The sequence below is a fragment of the Bacillus rossius genome, chromosome 3, assembly GCF_032445375.1.
Source record: "Bacillus rossius redtenbacheri isolate Brsri chromosome 3, Brsri_v3, whole genome shotgun sequence".
Classification (NCBI taxonomy): Eukaryota; Metazoa; Arthropoda; class Insecta; order Phasmatodea; family Bacillidae; genus Bacillus; species Bacillus rossius.
The window spans coordinates 71084215-71106963 of NC_086332.1; the positions used below are offsets into that span (position 1 = coordinate 71084215).

The 22749-nt window shown below is 37.5% G+C and overlaps 1 protein-coding gene across 2 annotated transcripts in view; it reads left to right on the forward strand.

Annotated features, from left to right (window-relative positions):
* Nucleotides 1-19936, forward strand: part of LOC134530880 (conserved oligomeric Golgi complex subunit 1) — a 79855-nt gene extending 59919 nt beyond the window's left edge. For both annotated transcript variants that reach the window (XM_063366155.1, XM_063366156.1), the window contains 3 exons: nucleotides 818-940; nucleotides 5213-5413; nucleotides 19590-19936. In XM_063366155.1, coding sequence (XP_063222225.1) covers nucleotides 818-940; nucleotides 5213-5413; nucleotides 19590-19706 — 441 coding nt within the window. In that variant the 3' untranslated portion in view covers nucleotides 19707-19936. The remainder of the gene's footprint in view (nucleotides 1-817; nucleotides 941-5212; nucleotides 5414-19589) is intronic.
* Nucleotides 19937-22749: the final 2813 nt, after the last annotated feature.

Below are 22749 nucleotides of genomic sequence, written 5' to 3' on the forward strand. Positions count from 1 at the left end.
CCTATGCTTCTATAACACAAAATGGTGGATTTCGTGACACAATAAGTACTACTCTAAAGGAGTAATTTCTACCCATTATAATGCATTGATCTCATCCTAGTTCCATAAATGATAGGTGATAAACAAAAATGAGGGACACAAAAATTTGCTGAAGTTTCATTTAACTTCCTTTTTAAATTTTACTACTTCAATCAAGTAGGAGTGAAACTCATTCACAAGACTTGAATAATAATGTGCATCCAATACACTATGTATGATACTATAATTTAGTTTATTTTAATACCTTTTTTGATGTTTATTTTTATGTCAAGATCATATGATCTACTTGGGTGTTGGTATGACAGTCACCCTGTTATACATGTAATTTAAAATAACGTATAAAAACTGAGATATTTCATCATTACTCATACTACCTCAGTAATGTGTATATGTTTACGTCATATTAGAACAATTTAATAATTTATCAGAGTTTTTTTTTAATAGGTGGATGTATCTGTCTTATATTTTTCCATTTGCATTAAAACCGTAAAGTTCAAGCTTGTTTAAACTAAGTAAAATATTCCTCTCACATTTAAAATTAAAAATTATTTGTTTGTTATGTCATTTAGAGGTGTTAAATTCTGTAACTCTTCATTTTTGTTTTGTTAAAGTATAGTGGTATTTGCACAACCCTATAGCATAGCAGGTATATCCTTATATCCATTTACGATTTATCTTACAAAATAATGTACATATGTAATGAGTTTTAATTAAAGTAGAACTTATATTAATTTTTATTGGACACATAAGACAATATGTACATAATCTGATGTTTCAGGAACTAACTTTGAAACTGCAAGAAATAAGTGAGAGATTGGAAGAGAAGATTGATCCATTCGACATGAATGTTTTCAGTTCGTACTTGCAAGCCAACATAAAAGCTAGCGTCCAAAGGAGTCAGGTATGTGGGCTAAAGAAGCCCTTTGGTTTCACATTTGAGGTTGTGAACAATTGTTGTGATGAGCCATGGTCTGATCATTCACATGCATAATAAACAGCTGGTGTGTTTACAGGTGAATAGCTTTCACATACAAGTGTGCAATATAACTCTATGCAAGCATGTGACCTCTAAATAGGAATGCAAGGTGGAAAATGGTATGCTAATTTTTTAATGAATAGGGCTGTATAAAAATGTCAATGGTATAAACGTTTCATGTTTTTTTTCCAATCTTGTAAATAACCTTGAAATGGTTTTGTAGTTTTTACATGCACAATCTTAGCCATTGCCTTTAAAAGCCTGACTGCTAGGCCTAAGCGAATATCAATTTTTTTTATTTCAAATTGAATATGAATACGAATATCAAATTATTCTCGAATATGAATATCAAATTGGAATAGTAAGAATTAGAATCCCACTAAAAATTTGATTTGCATATAATAAATACATATTGAAAGAAAAAGTAAGTGTGTAGTGTAGTGACTTCTGGAAAATAAGATAAATGATACTTAAGTGAAAGGGTTAAGTCAGCTACAATTACTATAGGTAAAATGTTTTGAAAGGAAAATATGGATAAATATAATTATTTTTCAAATTAATCAAAATTGGATTTACAAAAAAAATTTAATAAACAGTGCAAAGTGAATAAGTAAGGCAATTGCAGTATGTGTGAAGAAACTTCAATAGGGTGGGTTTAAAAAGAATTTACAGTGAGCAGTTTTACTCTATAGATAAATATGACTACCTAGGTCTAAAAAAATTAAAAATTTGTTTGTTTGAATTTTTTACTATGTGAAAATAAATCATTATTTATATTAATATATATTGACATTTATGGATTACATTTTTCGGCTTGTTTTAACTTAAGTGAAGGAACACAGTAGCTGCTAAGAATGTTCCTCTCTCTTTCTGACCAGTTTGTGTGCGCTTGGTAAAAGAGGCAAAGTTTTTTTCCCCCTTCTCAGTGACTTTTTTTTGGGCCATGCGTGATGACTGATGAGTTAATTGCCTGAGCTGTCACTACGCTAGGAGTGTGTGTGTGGGTCTGTATCCGGTCGTCTTTCACCTGGTATTATCCACCAGAGAAACGTTGTCATAAGTTGTTAGGCTTTAGGAGTCTTTGCTGTGAGTATGCGACCATATATTTTCCGTTCTGTAAATGGTTCACGCAATGGGGAATTTTAATTTGATGCAGGTTTTTTTTTTCTCTCCTCAGTTTTACAGATGTTTTCCACCGGATCTATGCAAGTTTTTTTCTCTTGCCCCGTTCTGAACGAAACTAATCACTGATCTGGCATGTCGTGTTTCTACCCTCTTATCTGAAAATTGTTAACTTTAGCACCTGCATAGTGTTTTGATTTATACAGACACATATTTATCCTTATCAGTATCCTGTCAGTTCTAATCTATTTTTAACGACTTGCCTGGACTCTCTTCTCAGTAATACTTTAGCTAATAACATGGGTGTTAGAAATGGTTCCGAATTACTGTGTTAAATCTTCTGGCTTTACTATATTAGTCTTCTCAAAATGTACGTGGCCAGATGTTGCAAAAAAACTCTACATAAATAACCCTAAAACATTTTTTAAATACTGTTGGTAATTTTGTCCCCGGCTGATGAGAAAATCTTTGTGATCCAAAATTTGTCCAGATTTTCGAGATCCCACACAGCCGGATTCGTAAACAACTGAATATTCATATTTTTGAAGTGTTAGTATTCAAAATCAAATAGAATACAAATAATAAACTCTTTTTTTTTAATATATATATATATTTGCAAATTCGAATATTCACACAGGCCTACTTACTGTACATTCTCGAATGTTTCTGCTAGAACTGTGATGTGGGCTATCTGGGACTCTTTGCAACCTGCATCTCTAGATCTTCACCATCTGCACTTATGAAATCAGTGGTTGATAATAATATAAAATCATATTTGACCTTTTCTTCCAATATTTTTACTTTAAGTATTAAATTCCTGTTTACAAACCTTAGCACTGTTAGCTCTTCCTTTGACGGTAGGTGTCCTCTTGAGATTTTATTTACTTGACCTTGTTCATGCTGGCGGACACAATAATTATAGTTTTGAAAATACTTAACATTTCTCGCACTGGATAGACTTAGGTCCTTGATTTAGACTGACAGCCATTATGCGAGAGTTGAGTGTTTCTCGTGAAACTGAAACCTATATTTCTATCCAAGGCAGTCACCATATTTAGTGTTTAGTTTAGGGCTGATTAGTAACAGCTAACGACAGTTCTTGGAATATTACGGACTGCTATGAGGAGAGGCGGGAGCGTGAGTGGAAAAATAGTGAAAGGGGCTGGGAATGTTAGGTACTGAGAGAAAAAAGCCCCAACACCCTACCTCGTAAAAATATCTAAGTGATAAGATTCTCAGCGCACTGGGGTAAAACTGAAGAGTTTGAATTTATTGGCCAGGAGCATACGTAGAATTTCATTTTCAGGGGAGGGAGGAAGGGAAAATGTGTAAACACTTTGCCAGCTGTTTGTTTTCAAATTCTTTCAATTATTAAGGCTTTCAAGGGGGGATACTTCCCCTCCTGCCTCCATCCTGCATATGCCTCCGGTATTAGCTGCTGAGGATCTTCAGTTTCTTGGATTAATAAGGTTATATGAGCCCAACCTTAACATGACTGAATAAATGAGTACATGGATTCATGTATTTGGTACATAGTAAGATCGGAGTCTTCAATCCTGGAGGTAACAATCTTGTGCAATGTAAAACCCTTCTGCTGGATGATTTATAAGCAATTTAAACTACTTAGTAATAATTATCAGAAAGAGTAATAATTTGCAGGTTCATTTCATGATATGCTAAAATGCAAACACAATAACCACTTCTGCGATCAGGCCACAGTTTGTTTAAAGGCCTCTGAGCCAATGAAAATCCCGTAACTCAAGAAGCATCAAAACACATATATTTACTTATAACCAGGGTCATGTTGTCAATAGCAAATGAGCAGGTGATATTTGCATCAGTACCCTGATGATATTAAAGTCTATCCTAGGAGTCATTGAATCTACGAATGTTTCCTGTCCCTTTTAATTGCTTACTTATGAAGTACTGTACACTTACGGCCCCACGTTGAGGTAGCCACTTTAACTCTGTAAGCATACGGCTCACTATAAAATGCCTCAAGTTATGGTAACCAAATTGTTCTGTACTATCATGAGCATACAATAAAACAAATATTTAATGGGATTGGGCACCTTGTGTTATGATTAACATTACCTAGTGATAATTAGTATCACAATAAAATAAAAGCGACATTTATTTATAAAGAATACTCAACAATAGTAATCAACATGACACTAAACACAGATTTCTTGAATATGTCCAAAAGAAAACAAATGATGTCCAAATCTATGTTCAGTTACGTTGGGCACATATTTATTAATTTTCAAAAGTCTTCTTGTTATTTGCCTCCAGCTAGTCAGGCACGAGACTCGGACACCTAGGACTACTGGACCTGTGTGCGACAGTTTGATGAAATAGTTTGTTGTAACTAATAAAATTTATGAAAACACATCAGTCACTAATTTTGTGCGTGATTTTAATATTGTTCACTGGGACGGACATATCAACTCACGGCGCAAACGTCTCTAAATGATGGTGCAACCAGCCATACCTGAGTCCTGGTACAAGGGAATTTCTCAACCTTATAATTTGCAGGAAATTCGTCCCCGCGCACTGCCTTCATTTGCTGACGTCCTTAGTGATTCGTTCTCGCGTTTAATTACACCTGTGTAGTTAAACACGACGCTGATCTGCTTCAAACGTCCAAATTCCGCACGGGAATTATCGCCGAAATCACGCCATATTCCCGACGTCAGAAGCACTTTATTTTAATATTTTAAATTTCACATTGTCGGTATTAATCGGCCAATCCAAGCGTAGACGCTAGGCGTCATTATTACAAGCGACCAATAATAATGTTATTGTTTCGAACCACGGCCGAATGTTGTTGATTTCATGCGTCGTTATGGCAACGTCCGAGGCCGCTGACGCTCGTGACCACGCCAAAGAAAACACTACCGAAAGTCTGGGAACGAAACAAAAAACAAAACAAATGAGCATCAAAAACAGTTGCAGTGAACCTGTAAATACCGTAGTATTACAGTACTTATGTAGTTCATAAAATGTTCTCCTGAACTAAGGGAATGAGGGGGAGGTATGTGAACGGAGAGCGATGGCAAGTGGTTATGTGTGCAGTCTCTCCTGGGTGTGCTGGTGGCGTGGTCCGAGAAGACGCTGCCCGCGCCTGTGCCCGCGCCGAGCCACGACGCTGGCAGCCAAGGGACGGACCCCAGTGTGGTGCCGCTGTGCTCTGGGGCTCCGTGGTTCCCGCTGCTGCCCCTGGCGGGACCCCCTGCCGCCGCCCACCTCCCCGCCGTCACGCCCGACAAACCCCAGGTACTGTGGTCGTCATATGTACCATCTGTGTGGTGTTTCTGTGCGTTGGGTGGAGATATTCCCAGTTTATTCCTCTCAGATGCTTGGTCATGATGATACGGGTTACAGTGAAGTGATATCTCATTACAGCGTACCTGAAAAAAGACCCACTGTTTGGTACTACTTAATAAAAATAGAGTGGGGGCTTCTATACCTGACATTCGTTGGTTTGGCCAAAGCTGTCAAGAGAGGCAAAGGCCCCAGGGGCAAATAATTTGGTGTGGCATTCTCCCCATTGCATAATAAAACATTTTAAAAACCCTTTACAAGTAAAAATTTTTATTTAAGATTTAAAATTTTACCTTAGCCATAAGGTTTCCACTGTATTCTATTAGAAATGGATTTGTTGTTTTCTTTTCTATGGTAAACTTATGCGTTAAAAAAAGATCAACAATCTTAATTGGGCCCCGGGTTCGGCACATTGTGTGATGTAGCACTGGTTGAACTATTCCTATTTAAGTTTTCGGTGGGGAGGGGGGGGATCCAGATTTTGAGCAGGTGCCGCTCTATTCGGATTACCGTGTAGCGGAGTGAGGGACGCTGCATGTCCGGGAGATGGGGCCTTCCCTGGACTCCTGTTGCCCGGTGTGCCAAGTTGGTTGACCTGCCTCCTTGCCATGTCTCTAGTATTGTCGTTACTCATGCATTCTCATAACAATACGTACTTCCTTTGGTGATGAGAGATTTTGTTATATGCCCATATAAAGTATTGATTTATCAGGAGTAAATTCAATTTTTAAATAAATTAATGTTTAAAAAACAAATTGTCTAACATTTTTTTGCCCCCAACCTCCTTTTCCTTAGAGGCTTTGCTCTCAAGTTCACTCTTTGCGGAAGACGTTGCTCCAAAAATCCCTCTCTGAGCATTTTCTGCCCCAAATATCTCCTAGATCAAGGGGTTTTCACCCATAATTTCCCTAAAGAACTTCTCATTGCTTGTTTCAATCCTAATTTCACCCTTTGTTGGAGAAGTCCCCCAAACTCTCCTTCTTTGGAGGTTTTGGCCTTCAAGTTTTCATTCATTCCACAAAACGCCAATTTATTAAAATATGTGCGAAAAATTTTTACTAAATGGAAATCTGACAAAATGTGAAAAAACCAAATCGTAGATTTCATTAACTTTGATAGGCAAACCAAGTTTGAAGACTGAAAAAAAATGTATTAAATGTTATGGTATATGTATTATATGTATGTATATATAATTTGTTTACACAATTGTAGAATATCTATAGTCATAAAATTTGGCAGGCTTATTCACACTTTTTACAGCCACAAACCTGTTAAATTTATTCTATGCCATGCAAGGTGTAATTATGTGTAAGATGAGTTTCATGCTCTAAAGGCCCGTTTTCACTGGGGCAACATTTTGGCAACATGTGGAATGCAACATTGTTGCTGATCCTCAAGAGTTCAGCTGCTTTAACAAATGTCGCACGACGCAAGCAACAGTGTTGTCTCCATCACTCCTTCCGTGAATCCTGCCGCCTGCCACGTATTGCTTAGCTTCCCACCCTGGTCGGGAAGCAGACGACATGTAGAGTCAACACAGAGTTCTGAAAGAAAAAGATGGAAGCTTTTATGGGGAATATAGTATAGACAGTTACCAATACTTAGAAACGCAGTGAAAGAAATTGCAGCTGAAGTCTAGCTGTGAAGTAGCGGAAATTAAATAAAATGTAATACAATGGGAATTTAAAATCTGAAGAAAAACATTAGCAATTTGTAGCTGTCTTCTGTACCCAGAAACCTTAGTATATTACCAACCTTCTTACGTTTGGTGGTACTGAAAACTGCCAGTTGGTTTCAGATTTTCTTATTATTGACTCTCATGTTTCTAGAACAGTGGTCGGGAACCTACAGCCTTCAGGCCGCCTTCCATGCGTGGGGCCCTAGGACAATTATAATTTTATACTTAAATGGTTTGTCCTTCCTATATGTGAATTTTGAAATAAAAGTAAATTTTTGATATTATTATTCATTTAGTTTGAATATGTTCTTTTTTTTACCACAAATTCTTAGTTTCAGAAAAGTAAAATTGGAAAAATATTGGTTTGCAGACCTAAGGTGTACTGGGTTCGTAAGGGATAGCACAATTAATTACAGACCTGCCAACTCTCACGATTTTGGCGCTAGGCTCATGATTTTAAGGTCCATCTCACGCCCCCACGCCAAAATAGTGTTTCCTCACGATTTTTCGGGGCCCCGAGATTTTTTTAACTACATAATTATATTGCATCAGCAAGGGGGAATATTAGTGGCAACACAACTGTGAATAAGATGTTAAGGTTGCATTTATTTTGAGGTTCAGCTATGTAAATACTATGATTTATTTGTGTTAACTCAGGGTGTCGACAAATCTGGAAAACAGGGAAAACAGGGAAATGTCAGGGAATTTATTTTTTCTGGAAAAGTCAGGGAAATGTCAGGGAATTTTAACCTAGCCTCATAAGTCAGGGAAATTCTCAAGGCAATTAATAATTATTTTACTAAAATTTACAATTACTGCTTGCTTGCGCAGCAGTATTTTCTGTTGCGGTTTTTCTAGGACGTTTAACAATATTAGTTGCGTGGTACCGTACTTTCCGGTAGGGTGTGCTAGTGTGTTCCTTTTGCTCTGTGCCAGAGGCAGTTTCTTGTTATGTTTTAGTAATGGCTGCCGACCGGATTTGTGTGTGTGGATGTTATTACCCTCCAAAAATTGATAGTTTCAAAACTCTTTCTGATGCTATTAAAGATCCCCTGCTAGAAGCAAAGCTTGCATTCTTCATAACCCTGGCCAATCATGTTGAATCTTTTTTCACTGAATTCCAATCAGATCTACCTTTGGGCCCTTTTTTGCACAGTGCTCTCACACCTGTTTTGAACAACCTAATGACAAGGTTTGTAAAAGAAGAGGTATTTAAAACAGCAAGTAGTCCTAAATCTATAGATGTAAAAGATACTAAGAATCTAACATCATTTGAAAAAATTGATATAGGGTTTGCATGTCGTGCTGCACTAAAGACCTTCAGATTATGGAGTTCTGTCGTGATTTTCGCAATGCATTAGCGAAAATGGTGTCAAAGTTGTTGGAATGTAGTCCTTTAGCTTATCCACTGACAAGAGCAATTACATGCTTTGATCCTTCTGTCGCAGCTGATCCCAAACTTCGAGCACGGCGAATGACTTCTCTGCTTGACATTCTGACGGAAAATCGTTGGCTTTCTGGTTCAACCGCTGACGATGTTCTTACAGAATTTCAGAGCGTGTGTTCTCTTCCTTCTATAACAGTATCTCTTAAGAAGTACATAAGAAGTACAGTGCGATTGGATTCATTTTGGAATAGCATTTTTCAAGAGAATGGTAGTAATCCATCAGTTCTAAGAGTAATGAAGATGATCATGATTTTGTTACATGGAAACTCGAATGTTGAACGGGGTTTTTCTGTAAATGCTGAGTGTTTAATGACGAATCAGGAGACCTCATTGATTGCACGGCATATCGTCTATGATGCTGTCCTATCCTATGGAGAAGTGAGAGATGTCCCTATCACCAAATCTCTTACTCATGCGGCCAGAAATTCTCGAGCAAGTATGCAGAGGTGAAAGCTAAAGAGTCCATTGATGCTTGTTCCAAGGAAAAAGAAAGGTGGCAAAAAAGGTATGCTGAAATTGCTGTGAAAGACTTGGAGAAAAAAAAAAAGCAAAATTTCTGGAAGATGCTGCAAAGGAAGCAAGTCGTTTGGAAGCTGAAATAGACACACTGAGGAATCAGTAATTTTTCTGCAGATGTTGGGATTACATTTAAATGGTATTGTTTATCTATATGCATAATATTTTATTGCTTGAAATACTTAAACTTATTTTGAAAGTTAAAACATTAATTTGTATTTCATGGTAAGTACACTATTGTTTACTTTGCCTTTAGTTTAAGTTTTTCATTATTTGCAAACATGTTACAATGCACCGAAGGTCTGTTCAGTTAAATATATATGGTTTTTTTTTGTTTCCGTATAGATACTATTATACAATTGCACGCACACACACTCCCACACCAAAACTAAGGAAACAAAATTTAAAAAAATAATCTTACAATTTACAAGAAAGGACAGGGAAAATCACAAATTTTGATCTGGAAAACAGGGAAAAGTCAGGGAATTTTGTAGAGCTGGTTTTGTAGACACCCTGTAAACTGTAACAGTATTGTTATATTTGAACCTTTTGCTGATATTTTACACGGCTACGTTTCGCCTCTGGCCGGGCCGTGCCGAGCTCATGCTCTTTGGCTGAACCGGGCCGTGTTGTTTGGCGTAGCCAAGCCACAAACTATGCTCTCGCCGTGTTCGATAGTCGATAGTAAGTGAGTAGTTGGTGTCGAAGTCGAATGTTTATTTTCGTCTTGCGCTGCTCCCTTTGTTGTTTGTCAAATGACGGCGGTGTTTGTTCGTCTAGAGCAACGTGAACATGTCTGATAGAACTGTTTGTAAAAGTTACAAAACAAGTTTTACGAAAGCTTACAGTGACGAGTTTCCATCAATACTCGAGTCATGTAAAGGAAGCAATTTCGCATTTTGTAGCGTGTGCCGTGCTGATTTTTCTATCTCGCATAGTGGAAGAGGAGGCAATGTGAAACATGTCGCTACAAAAAAAAACACAACGAACACGTGAAGTGTATTGCTTCCAATAAAAAACTAAATTTTGCTGTGAACAGTGATAAGTGGTACACAAGCAGAATGTTATTTACATCTTTTTTAGTTGAACATAATTTAGTGCTGTCTTGTAGTGATCATGCAGGGCTGCTATTTAGAAAGATGTTTCCCGATAGTGACATTGCCCAAAAATACGGCTGTGCGAGGACCAAATCTGCAGCAATATTGGGACAAATGGATCAAAGCTCGCATGAGAAACTTGTATCTGTGTTACGTAATACACCATTTTCCATCGCAACCGATGCAAACTTTACCCCATTGTGGTTACTTTCCACAGTAAAGACAAGGTCAAAATTCAAAATAGGCTCTTGGCAGTACCGGTCTCAAAGGTGACTCAACAGGAGTAAATATTGGTAATCTTTTACTTGATACCTTAAAAGAAAAAATCCCGTTTTCAAACTGTTTGGCGCTAAGCGCTGACAATGCGCCAGTGATGATGGGACATAAAAGTGGTGTGGCTGCTGTTATGAAAAGTAAAATCAAAATTTTGATTGCTGTTGGTTGTCCGTGCCATTTGATAAACTTATGTGCTGAATAAGCTGCTGCTTGTCTTCCATCTAAAGTGGATGACATTTTGATTGATATATTTTACTACTTGAAAAAGAGTGTAAATAGGAAAGAAAAGCTAAAAGAATTTCAGATGCTGCATGACGTACACACTAGGAAAGTCCTAAAACATGTGTGTACACAATGGCTTTCATTATGAAAATGCTTGACAAGGTTGCTAGAACAATGGCAGCCATTGACTAGTTTTTTTTTTTTTTTTTTGGTAGAATGTCGGCCTGAATTTGCAGATGAAAGCAGGAGCACACTTCAGAGCTACAAAATCCCCAAACTAGTTTCAGAAATAGGTGAATGTTCAATTCCATCTCAACAAGGTAGTCAAAGTAACCTCACAGTTTTGTCCAGTGCCACAAACACAGAATGTAGTAGTAGTAGTACAAACAGTAGCCATGCAGTGTCTTCAAATGATAAAAAAAAAAAAAATTTCCAAGTTCACTTTTCCCAGTAAAATAGCTTCTAAACCTGGCAGTTCAAAGAAGCGCTGTTCTAAAATTGATGTGACCAGCTCAAAGAAAATCAAGTTAACACACAGACCTAAAATGAAAACAGGTACCAGCAGAAAAAGGTAGACCTATGTCATCCCAACTTACTAGTGAAGAGAGGTTATTTATGTTTTTATCTAGTGATTTAAAGGTATTTTGCATGTTTCTCTTAAATGTAATCCCTATGTTCGACAAGACCAATGTACTACTACAGTCGCAAGAACCTCAGATTCAGAAACTGAAATCCACACTTTACGACCTGTTGCGAAACTTGATGTCAAAATTTGTGTGTGCTGATGTAGTAAAATCATCTACTTCTCTTTTGAAGATTGATTATCACACTCATGATAATCAAAAAAAGGATAAAGATTTGGTTATTGGTAGTGCGGAATTCAAAATTGTGGGTGGCTTGAGTGTTGAACAGGGCAAATTGTTTTACAGTTCAATTAGGCAGTATTATGTGGCTGCATGTGACTACATAGTACACAAATTTCCTTTAAAAAGTACATTTCTAGCTCATGCAGAAGTAGCATGTATTGAACCCATAAGCCTGCGTCATTTTCTAGTGCAAGATATTTTGTTGATAAATTTCCAAATATTATTATTATGGAAGGACAAGATATAGATGCTGCAATTGATGTTTTGGAGTCACAATTTTCTTCATTTCAAATAGAAGATATTCCTGAGGAAATATTGAAGCAGAAAAGAATTGACTTTAAGTGGTCATTGATTGGACAGATGAAGACTACAGATGGGAGTTTGAAGTATGACAAGTTAGCTCAACTTATGCTAGGTATTTTATCCATTCCTCATAGTAACGCAGAGTGTGAGAGGATCTTCAGCCAGGTAAAGAAGACTAAAACCCAATTCAGATCGTCATTGTCGTAAAAATCGCTTGAAACATTGCTAAAAGTAAAATCTGCACAAGAGGGTGTGTGTTACGAACAACTCTTCGATGAAAAATTTTTGAAGGCTGCAAAATCTGCAACCTATATAATTTGTTGAAATAAATTTTGAAGCAGAGACCATGTAACATATGTACAGGTATGTCACTTAAATTTAAAGATTCTCATTTGTTGTTTTTTATACCTAACATGTATTTGTGGGCCTGAAAATTTTTATTGAGGACCTCATGATTTTTTTTATTTGAATGTTGGCAGGTCTGTAATTAGTACAGTTTTATTTATTACTAATTTTACACTATAAATTTAATTACTGCACTCAATATTTCTGTCCACAACAATTAGTTTTACACTGATCATTGAAACATTAACACTTTCCACTAGAGCTTGGCTCAACAGTGGCTCGCTCTTCTGTCTGCTTCCTTCGCACACCCACGCCGGGCCGCAGCACTATCGCTTGTCGCACCAGACTGGCTCGCCATGCCTTCACTTGCAGGTATCACCTCCCAATAAATCCGGTGCTCTTGCCTTCTTCACTATCTTGCTAATCGCACAGGTATCGCCAGTATCACTCCCTGAGGGGAGACACTCTCCGTTGCTCGGAACTCTCGCGGAGGCTGGCATTGTCGATTATATACCTGTGGCGTCCTTCTCAAAGGGATGAGAGCGGCTGTGATGTGTCGCGTCATCCCAGTCTGACCCCATGCCCGAAACACCCAGAACAGCGACACTTATTCACACAACTCCTCGCGGCGGCTTCTGCAAGCCCAGAATTCCCTAGCTGCTAAATGGCAACAATAACCCGTGGTGGGATGGTGCGCGGGGAGTGGAGGGGTATGGGTAGCGAGGACCCTTGTAATCCAGCCAGGCACGCCACGCATAACAATATTTTAATATAAAACATATCTGATTTAATGTAAGTAATTTAATTTAAGTACTTTTTTATTTTGCAAAATAATGATGAGCAAAATAAATAGTCATTGTATGTATCATCATCATCAGTGTGGCCCGTAACACGTTAGTGGAGGGAAAAAAATGGACCCTAGATTCTAAAACGATTAAGGACCACTGCTCCAGAATATAATCAAAACCTTTTTTTTTGCGTATTCTAATTAAATTTTCTGAAGAGGGCTTAATCATAGGCCATTAGCTTCGAATCAAAATTATCTTGAAATTGTATACTGTATAAGAATCTCTTTCTTGTCCATAAACTGTATTTCCTATTTTGCTTAACAGCAGCAGCATTCCATTTTGACGCACTGCTGAATGTATTTTTAGAAAGCAGTGTATACATGTAGGCAACAGATATCATGTTGCCAGTCATAAGTGACAGCAGTAGAAACAGTTCTTGTAGAAACGACAGGAAACGTGTAGCCTTTTCAACATGTGACGTGCAACATGGCGACAAAATATTATCTCTCACCTATCATCTCAGTGGAAATGTGCCTTTAGGTACGATCGATGGTGATCCAACAAAAAGCTACATGTAAAAAAAAAATTGTTCAAGTTTTTCAACATGATACGCCTGTTAATTTTAAAGCCTGCTGCTGTCTGTTTAGCATAGAAAATAATTAAAATATTTATAGAAAAATTTTTTTTCCCTGGATCTAAAAATTTAGTGTTATCTGAGCTATATAACCGATGGATATGACTAAAAATCATAGGACCAAAATTGTATATGTCATCATATCCAATATGATGGTGAAGTCCATATGTTTACATGTCTTACAGTTTAGCCATAGTGGATATCCAAATAAAGATCTACACCGACTTTAAAGGTGTGTCACCATTTTAAATTTTTTTGGTATGTTAAAATATTAACATTGTCAACCCCCCTTTCCCCCAAATGCCTTTTACAGACCGGGAGCTATAAGTTTTTTAAAAATGACACGTTTATAGCTGATCTGGAAGTGGTCAGAATTTTTATTGATCATTGAGTCATTGAATCGCATGTAGGGCTATACGTACAATTAGAAATGTTTAGTTAGATCAGGCGAAGATATTGCATGCAGATTATATATTAATTCTTTTGATATTCTCATTAAAAACTATGTTGAGGTCAATAATCTGAAATTTCAAATCTGGCAAGCTATGGTCCCAAACAAGCCGGATTTAAGATAATTTACTGTACACCAATCCCTCACTTAGCACGACTAATTCGTTCCTAAAAATGTTCGTGTTAATCGAAATCGCGTATTCTGAAGCATTAGTCCCCATAAATATAAGGCTAAATTATTTAATGTGTTCCAAGATGTGTAGGGAAGTAATCTTTACATAATATAAATGCGTAGAATAATACTTGAAAATGCATATGTCATATCATTTATCTTTTTAAGCCTACCACCGAATACGTTAGATAAAGAAAACATGGCACAGTGTAACGGGAGATAAGTGGTAACATATTTACCGTCAGTCAGCAGGTTGGCTTGCCCGCCCAGGCGTGACCTTCAACACGCGCGCGCGCGTCTGTCTGCCTGCTGTTGCAAGCAGCTGGATCCTTTGTTATTACGTTTAAAACTTAACAACATTAAAACACTTTTATGAAATTAAGAACCGGTTTTATATAACTTTAAAACACACAGCCATATGTAAACATTTAATTTGTTATGCACACCTCTTATAAAAGCGGCTATGTAAACAAATCAGTTAACAGATAAACAGATTTAGATTTTCCCTAGAGCACAAACATAACATTAAAATACGGGTACACTCCCTATTTAACGCGGTTGTCGGGGGACATAACTTTTACCCGCGTTGTTGCATAACCGCGATGTTTCGATGTGACCAAGGTCAGAAGGCATAAAACACCGCCTGTGTTCTAATAGGTCGGCAAGCACGCACAGTATAGACGGCCCACCTTTGTGCGGACTTTGCATCCGCAGTTTCCACTAAACACGGGTGAAAAATAAAAATAATAAATTTTAAAGATAAATATTAAATGTTGAATTGTTTTTATTTTTCCGCGTGCCGCGCACAGTTTGTCGCACGGCCTACGAGCGCGCCACACGCCGCCATACACACGTGCGGCACACAAGCTGCTGCTGCCAGTCTCGTGGTGTCAGCCACAGTATCTGCTTCGTCAGTGTCCGTAACAAAGTAAGTGCAGTGTGTGCGGTTACACACGATTCTGTGGTCAAAGTCTTCTAAAAAGAAAGGCCGTAGTGATACTTCAAACCGAATATGAATCGCAAAGTACCGAGTTTGATTGACAAAATAAAAATTCTAGATTTACTTACAGATAGCTTGTCTTTTGTAGAAGCAGGCCGCAGATACAGGAAAAAAAACGATTCTAGCATTCGTACAATAAAAAATAAAGAATCGTCTATCGTGTCAAGTGGTTAAACTTTATTATCCATGCTTACAGTAAATTATAAATGGTCACATGTGGGAAACAAAAATTGCGCCAATTTAATTTTAGCGCAATCAGTGACGCCGTATTAAAAACCGTGTTAAACTTTGTCTTTACTTATTTCACCAAATGCTGTGTCGAGTTGCTGAGTGTGTGTGGCTCGGATCGGCAAGTGTTATATTCCCCAGCCTCTGTTTAAAGGTCGGGAGACCGCTACACATAAACATTTCCGGGACTTGTTTACTACCTCACGGCAAAAGTGGTACAGTATGGTTCACGTAAATATTGGACCACTGGGAATTCCTGGGCAAAGATTAAAAATACGCTAGCCGATTTACTTTACTATTTAATGTTAAAACATTATACCAAAGTAAAAAGATGAACTTGTATAATACAATGAATTACCCAATAATATTACGTCTGTAGGTTTAAGTTGTAACAAAACATTTATATACAGATGTCCAGTAAAGTACCAATTAAGATTCTGGAGTGGAATTTTAAACACCGGACTACCTGATTTTGCCTTGTACGCAGCGACGCTGCTCAGTCAAGTGACTCATGCTCTGCCTGTGTGCTGCGTGAACACATTCACTCCCCCACTCCCCCTGGTGTTTCTGCCCGCTCTAATCTCTACCTCTCTCCATGTTCTCGGCTCGTCTCTCCCTACCCAGCGCTTGCCGACAACCAAGCCTATCCAACATCAATCCCCAGCCGAGTCACGCTGGATAATGTCGCTGGATGGTGGGCTTTATCAGGTCCCCTGTCCGATGCTTCATTTGTGAGATAAAGCGACGTTAAGAACTAGTGTTTCAGAAAATATCACTGGGCTGGATTGGACCATAATTTGAAAACCCTACAAGATAGAGGAATAATGTACGGAGATATCTTGTTTAGAATTTTACTGCGGACATTTTCTACGCCTAGGCTTTTTTCTGCCCGATGCTTAGTTTGGTAGTTACAACGCAAAATTATCCTAATCGGCTGTCAACCATTTATTCCATTATTATTATTCATTTCTGACTGGGGGACATGGTTTGACCCGCGATATACCCGATTCTGCGATCAATCGGGGCGCGATATACCGGGAGTTTACTGTATGTACAATATGTACATATACAAAACATAAAAGTTAGTTAAATATTTTCTGGGGTGAAATTAACACTATCATCTTGCTTTTTTTTTAAAAAACGTGTCCAATTTCATCTGCTTTGGTTTCTGTACGGTACAGCCTGGTCTGCAGCCGGGCATCAACGGTACGGCCTGATCTGCGGCCGGGCATCAACAGTACGGCCCGGTGTTTGTTTATCTGCGTGCGCATCTCTTTCCCCTCGCATTCCAAACCACTCTTCCCCCCTCGAATTCCATACCTGACGTCGCGTCGTTTCCGAGATTTTTTTTAGCCTGTGGCGATTTCGTGCTAACTGAAATTTACAGACGTGCTATTCGAGACTAGGGCAGTAAAATTTACATCGTGCTAACTGAATTCGCATTAATTGAAGACGTGCTATGCGAGGGATTGGTGTACTTTAAATTTAACTGTTACTAAATGTAAAACTTCTTGTAGATATCTCGTAATTTTAGTTTTCTTTAGAGTGAGAAATCATTTAAAATTAAGTTCTTCTGTAGAGCCAGTTATAAATTCAGGTTTCAGCCCTAGAAAGCCCGAGTCATGCACGAAGGGAGATGATAGAAGAGAAGTAAAACTAACATATAACTTCAGTGAAAATTTCCAGTAGTCAATGCTCTGCCAAACTCTTATTATTTTTGAAGTGGAAGCAAATATTTTGATGGTTCGTAATCTATTGGGGTTATAAACTTTATACATATTTACAGTTTAATGTAGTTAATACTGTTTTACTAAGATTCTGTTAACTTTGCATTAAAAGAATATTTAAATTTTAATGTCTTAGAATGGACAATTTTTCTGGATGCACGTCACAGAACATACATTCATCTACAGAGAAAATAAAATTTTGATACATATCTTCAAGAATGCTTGCTATGGTTCCAGTCATTAGTATATTACTTAAGAACACAGAATATTGATATTCTGCATTTTTTATATTTAATGATGTTTGTTTCAGACTTTGAAGTGCAGTTCCATAACTAGTTAAAAGTAATGTATTTTTATTTTACTGTGCATGACTTGATAAGATATTAACAATTCTAAATATTATTTTGAGTGCAATAAATTAAAAATATTAATGTTGTTTGTTGCAAAATTGTTGGAATATGTAAGAAATAATATAAACTTAACCTCATTTTCTATTTTTTTAATGTTGCTTGGCCAAAAATTAATGGTTCTTTGTTTCAAAATACTTAATTGCATGTGTTTTATGCATTAAGATGCCAAAAATAACAATTCCTGAACATAAGGCCGGCCACACACGCTCAGGTTTTCCTCAGAGGTCTGCCTCAAGGTGCTCTGCCTCAAGGCAGACCTGAAATGGGGGGTGCACCCACACATTCAGGTCTCCTAGAGTTACCTTGCGGCGTATGTGTCAGTAGTATACCTGCAATTTCTGCCAAAAGATTGACATAGTTACATAAGGATGGACGAAGATACATACTTGAAACTCCTGTCGCTTGTGGCATCAATAATTGGAAAATAGGACATCCAACAGGAAATAAAACAGATGGAAATACTACAATGTCGGCTCATAAACTTTGTGGGCACCACTTCCACTTTTTTTCGTTCTTTGCGGATGTTGCTTCTAAAATTATTAATTTTTTTAATTACTACAACTTCGTTGGCAGTAGGCTCTATTGCTTTCATTTTTTCCACTAATCATCCGTATGCAGCCTCTTTCCATGATCATGATATTCTTTCGCTTTACTTGCCATAAGCAAGGAGAATCCTTGTACAGATTAATAAATTTCTCCAATACTTCGCGTGTTCGAGAAGAAATGGTTACCACAGAAAGTATCCGGACTAACCTCACTCGCGGATGTTGGGGGAGGCACTGACAGGTCGCCTCAAGGTCTGCCTGATCTCTGGTACATACGCACCGGAAACGTGTGAGGAAGGGGCATACCTTGAGGCGAACGAAGGTATTTTCGATTTTCACTCCGGTCGCCTTTTTCCAGGAAACCTCAAGGTACAATAACATACACACACTCCGGTCTACCTTAAGTTTCTGTACCTTGAGGCAGACATTGAGGAAAACCGGAGCATTTGTGGCCGGCCTTAGAGAAAATTAACCAAATTCAGTGTCTAGACTTTTTTATTGAAAAAATAATTTATGCACTATTTTCTAACATGATCATCTAAAATCTTTGAAACAACATAATGGAAGCTGAGGCATAAAAGTTAATATTAATTCTGATAAATTTTTTTCAATATGCATAACTAACTTGTATTTCCTGGATCCCGTTGAAATTATATTGCAGGTAAAAATTGTTCTATGATGACGGAAACTAATTCAATGCCCGAGAATTGGTGAAAATTAGTGCCTGGTTTTGAGCTGTGCTTAGATGTTCATATTGAGTTTTACACTTAGGAAAAAAAGTTTAGGAGTAAGTTTTGCCCCGTTGTGTAATAATCTTAACATCTCCCCTTCCCTTTATTTAAATTCTTAGTTTAACATTGAAACTGTGATTTTACTAAAGGATAAATTGTTATAAAATATGTAAAGATAAAATCACTTGAACACCTAAATAAAGGGTTGAATATTCAAAAGAATTTTCTTTTAAGGATTTTGGTGTTTTATTGAAGCAAAATGTTTAAGCCGTAAGAAAGCCATTTGCATGATTTGTACCTTCATAAGCCTGTGGGTGATTATTTCATCTTTGATTTTATTCATATTTGTAGTGTTGTCTTCAAATATGATTCAAATTGAAAGATTGTGTTTCCTTAAAACTGTAAGAGTAGTTGAACAAAAAACCCAAGAGGTGAATGAATTAATTAGGGTGTAAAGTCTCATCGACATGTGGGTCATCATAGGCGATGAGGATTGATATATATGAGAATGGATCATTAACAAAATGAATAGGTGGAGGAAACTTTATTACTCAGGCTATGTTTACGATTACCAAAAATCCTGGTTTGACCCCTAGCGTATCGAACTCTGATCACCTTGATGGGAGGCAAGTGATCTAATCACACAATCTCCGAGGCTTCTTAAACACCTACTGACCATGATCTGTTTTCCAGCCCAAGAAACTAACCAGCACAAAGTCGAAAGTTGAGGCTTCCCCCGGGGACATCATGAGATCCAGTGCAGCAGCGTTTTTCGGAGCCATGAGCTCGGAGTGGTTTGGCTCCAGCTAACATAACGTGTGAGTGCTCGAGCAATCACCCACGCAGTGTCTGGTTCTACAGGATGGACAGCTCAGAAGCCAAAGCAAACTAAACATTTATTGCAGTAACAAAATTTTGTTTTTGTCAGTGTCAGTTTTTCAACGTTTGTAAATAATAAAAGGAATATATTTATTTATAAAATTATTGTTTGATTAAATGTAACAAAAATAAGTAGTTTTATTTTTAATCCATAGTAGAAACTCAATTTTCATTCACACCCTTTTCACTTTCTCATTAAAAACGGTACACCATGTGGAAATATTTTTCTATGGAGTGGATGTCTGTTCTAAAGTTGAAGTCACTTTAGTTAATGAAACAAACCATAACTGCACAAAGGATAATGCTAGAAGTTTGTTCAATAGCTTGAAAGGAACTCGCTGGGAAGAATAATTATGAAGTGGATATTGTACAACAAAGAGATTAACAAATCTGCAAGGAATTAGGTTAGACTTAATTATAGCCATAAATGTTTTGTATTTCCAGATGGGGAAAGTGATGGGTGTTCATTCTCATTTTGACTTGGCAAAGATTGCACACATGCACTTACTAAATTTGCATGGTACACCCAAATTGTGGTGTAATGTAATAATTTTAGTATCCCTATTTTCTAGATTTCTGATGTAATCATTTCCAACTGATACTTAAAAAAAAACATTTACACGTGAAAAAGTACAGTTTCATTAATATCTCACCAATCTTTTCTATTTACCTGTTCATAGTTCCATAGGCATCTTTTACTCCAATTTTTCCAATTTAGTTAAAGGCATGATGTGTATTATAATACTATGCACAAATTTTATGCTGTAAATTACTTTTTTTTGTTATCTAACAAAAATTATTTTTATAAAGTGTGTTAAGGTACTGACTTATTTAAAAATGTTGGATTTCTGGAGATTTCCACCGTTATTATTTACAAAAAGCATTGAATCCCTTGTATCCATTTTTGGACCTGTTAAAAGAATGTATCTGTAATTGGATTGGTGTTTGTTTTTATCTGTATTGCTCATCACCACACCCAAATACAAGGTACACACAGTATAAATTCCCTGCTATTTACGTCACGTCATTCTCTCATCCTCCATTTATATTTTTCCAACTATACCAGGCTACAGTCGTGCACTACTGTTAAGTGTTAAAAATGTTACTAGCCTAATGGTTTGTGAGAAAACAGCATTATATCTCTAGACCCATTTACATGTCCAACTATAAAACTGGTTAAGCTAACATCTAGGGATGGGACGATTCCAAAATTTTCGATTCCGATACCCGATTATCGATTCCTTAAAAAATCCTTCGATTCTCGATACTCGATACTCACCTAGTTAACTTAATATTTAATAATTCAAATTCTAATTGCAATATTTTTTTTTCAGCTTTCAATACATATATGATGTAGCATACATCATAAATTCATATTTATCAAATTTGAGTACACAACTAAGTTATTAACATTAACTCATATAAATGTTTACATCATTAGAAGTTAATGAATGGCTCATATGTCAAAGGGGTCAAACTAATCTAAAATTTGTTTTGTAATACGGAATAAACTATAAAAAAAAAATTTTAAGCTTTCCTCGGGCAGTATAAATTATTTTTGTTCATACAACTTCTTAACTTAGAGAAGGGTACAAATTAACTAAAAAATTTGTAAAATGAAACAGTAACAAAATTAAGCAACAACTAGAGAACTAGCAAAGGAAAGTGTTGTACTTGATTGTGGTATTTCGGCGTTAAGTTACATTTAAGAAACAATTCATTCGTTGTTATTTCGGCGTTGTGGTAACGACCCAACAAAATCTATAAAACACTGACCAACTAATAATCATCGTCACACCATTCGAAAATGAATGTTTGTTTACATTTTTCCGCTTTTTGGCGCGATTTAAAATGTTTGTGCTGCTCCGTACAGCTGGGTGACGAAGTAGTATGGTTCGCCCGATAATCTGCTTGATGCTACGACGCTGTTCCAACTATATGCCAGCGCCCCCGGCTGACGTGGTATGGCCACTCACGTAAGGCTGTTCCAAACACCGTTCGCCCAATCATCTGCTTGCTTTTGTATTTATTTGGTGTCGCTGTTCCAAGCTGACGTCAGTGCCCTGAGCGGTGTGCGTGGACTTTAAAACTTCGCCTGTTTGTCTCATCTGTCCAAACATTATGCCGGAAAGGAAAATAAACGCCGTAGTTTTGCGTATTTTTACAGTATATTTTTGGGTTTAACATTATAACATGAGCGTGTGTAAGCTTTTTTTTGCTTTAGTGCATGTTTTGACTGTGGACTGATAACACCATCTTCCTGACGGAACGACTTACCGCTGCGGCGCGATAACAAAGACTGACTAGTTGCCGGCACTGCCAGCTAGTGGCGCTACCGCAGCCAGTAGCGCGGATAGTTCAAACACAGTCTTGATATAAGGAATGTCTCAAAGTCCCAACATATTTACACAAATTTAAAAAACATCACAAGTCCAAACATAACCGCCCACCTTGAAACACTGTTTTCAAAATTCAACTGGTAGGGGGCAAAGTTTTACAGCAGAACGCTTGACCATCCCCTTAGAGGTGCGGACAGTCGCCACACGAGGAATATTGTCATTTCCTGGATGCAGTTGAATGATGCGTCCTAAACGCCACTGCAAGGGGGGGATCCTGTCATCCTTGAGCAGCACTAGTTGATCTGGTACCATAGGTCTGTCTTGTCGAGACCACTTGCCACGCTGCTGCAGCGTGTGGAGGTAGTCTTGGTGCCAACGCTTCCAAAAGTCTTGGTGCAGGCGTTCCACCAGCTGAAAACGCTGCAGACGGCCAATGGGGATGGCTTCCAAGGTGGGTTCAGGCAGCGCAACCAAGGGTTCAAGGGTTAGAAAATGGCCTGGAGTGAGAGCCTTCAGATCATTTGGATCTGAACTCAGTGGGCATAGTGGTCTTGAATTTAGTATCGCTTCCACTTGCACCAAGGCCGTGTACAGTTCCTCGTACGTCAGTACCTGCTCGCCAATAACTCGCCTGA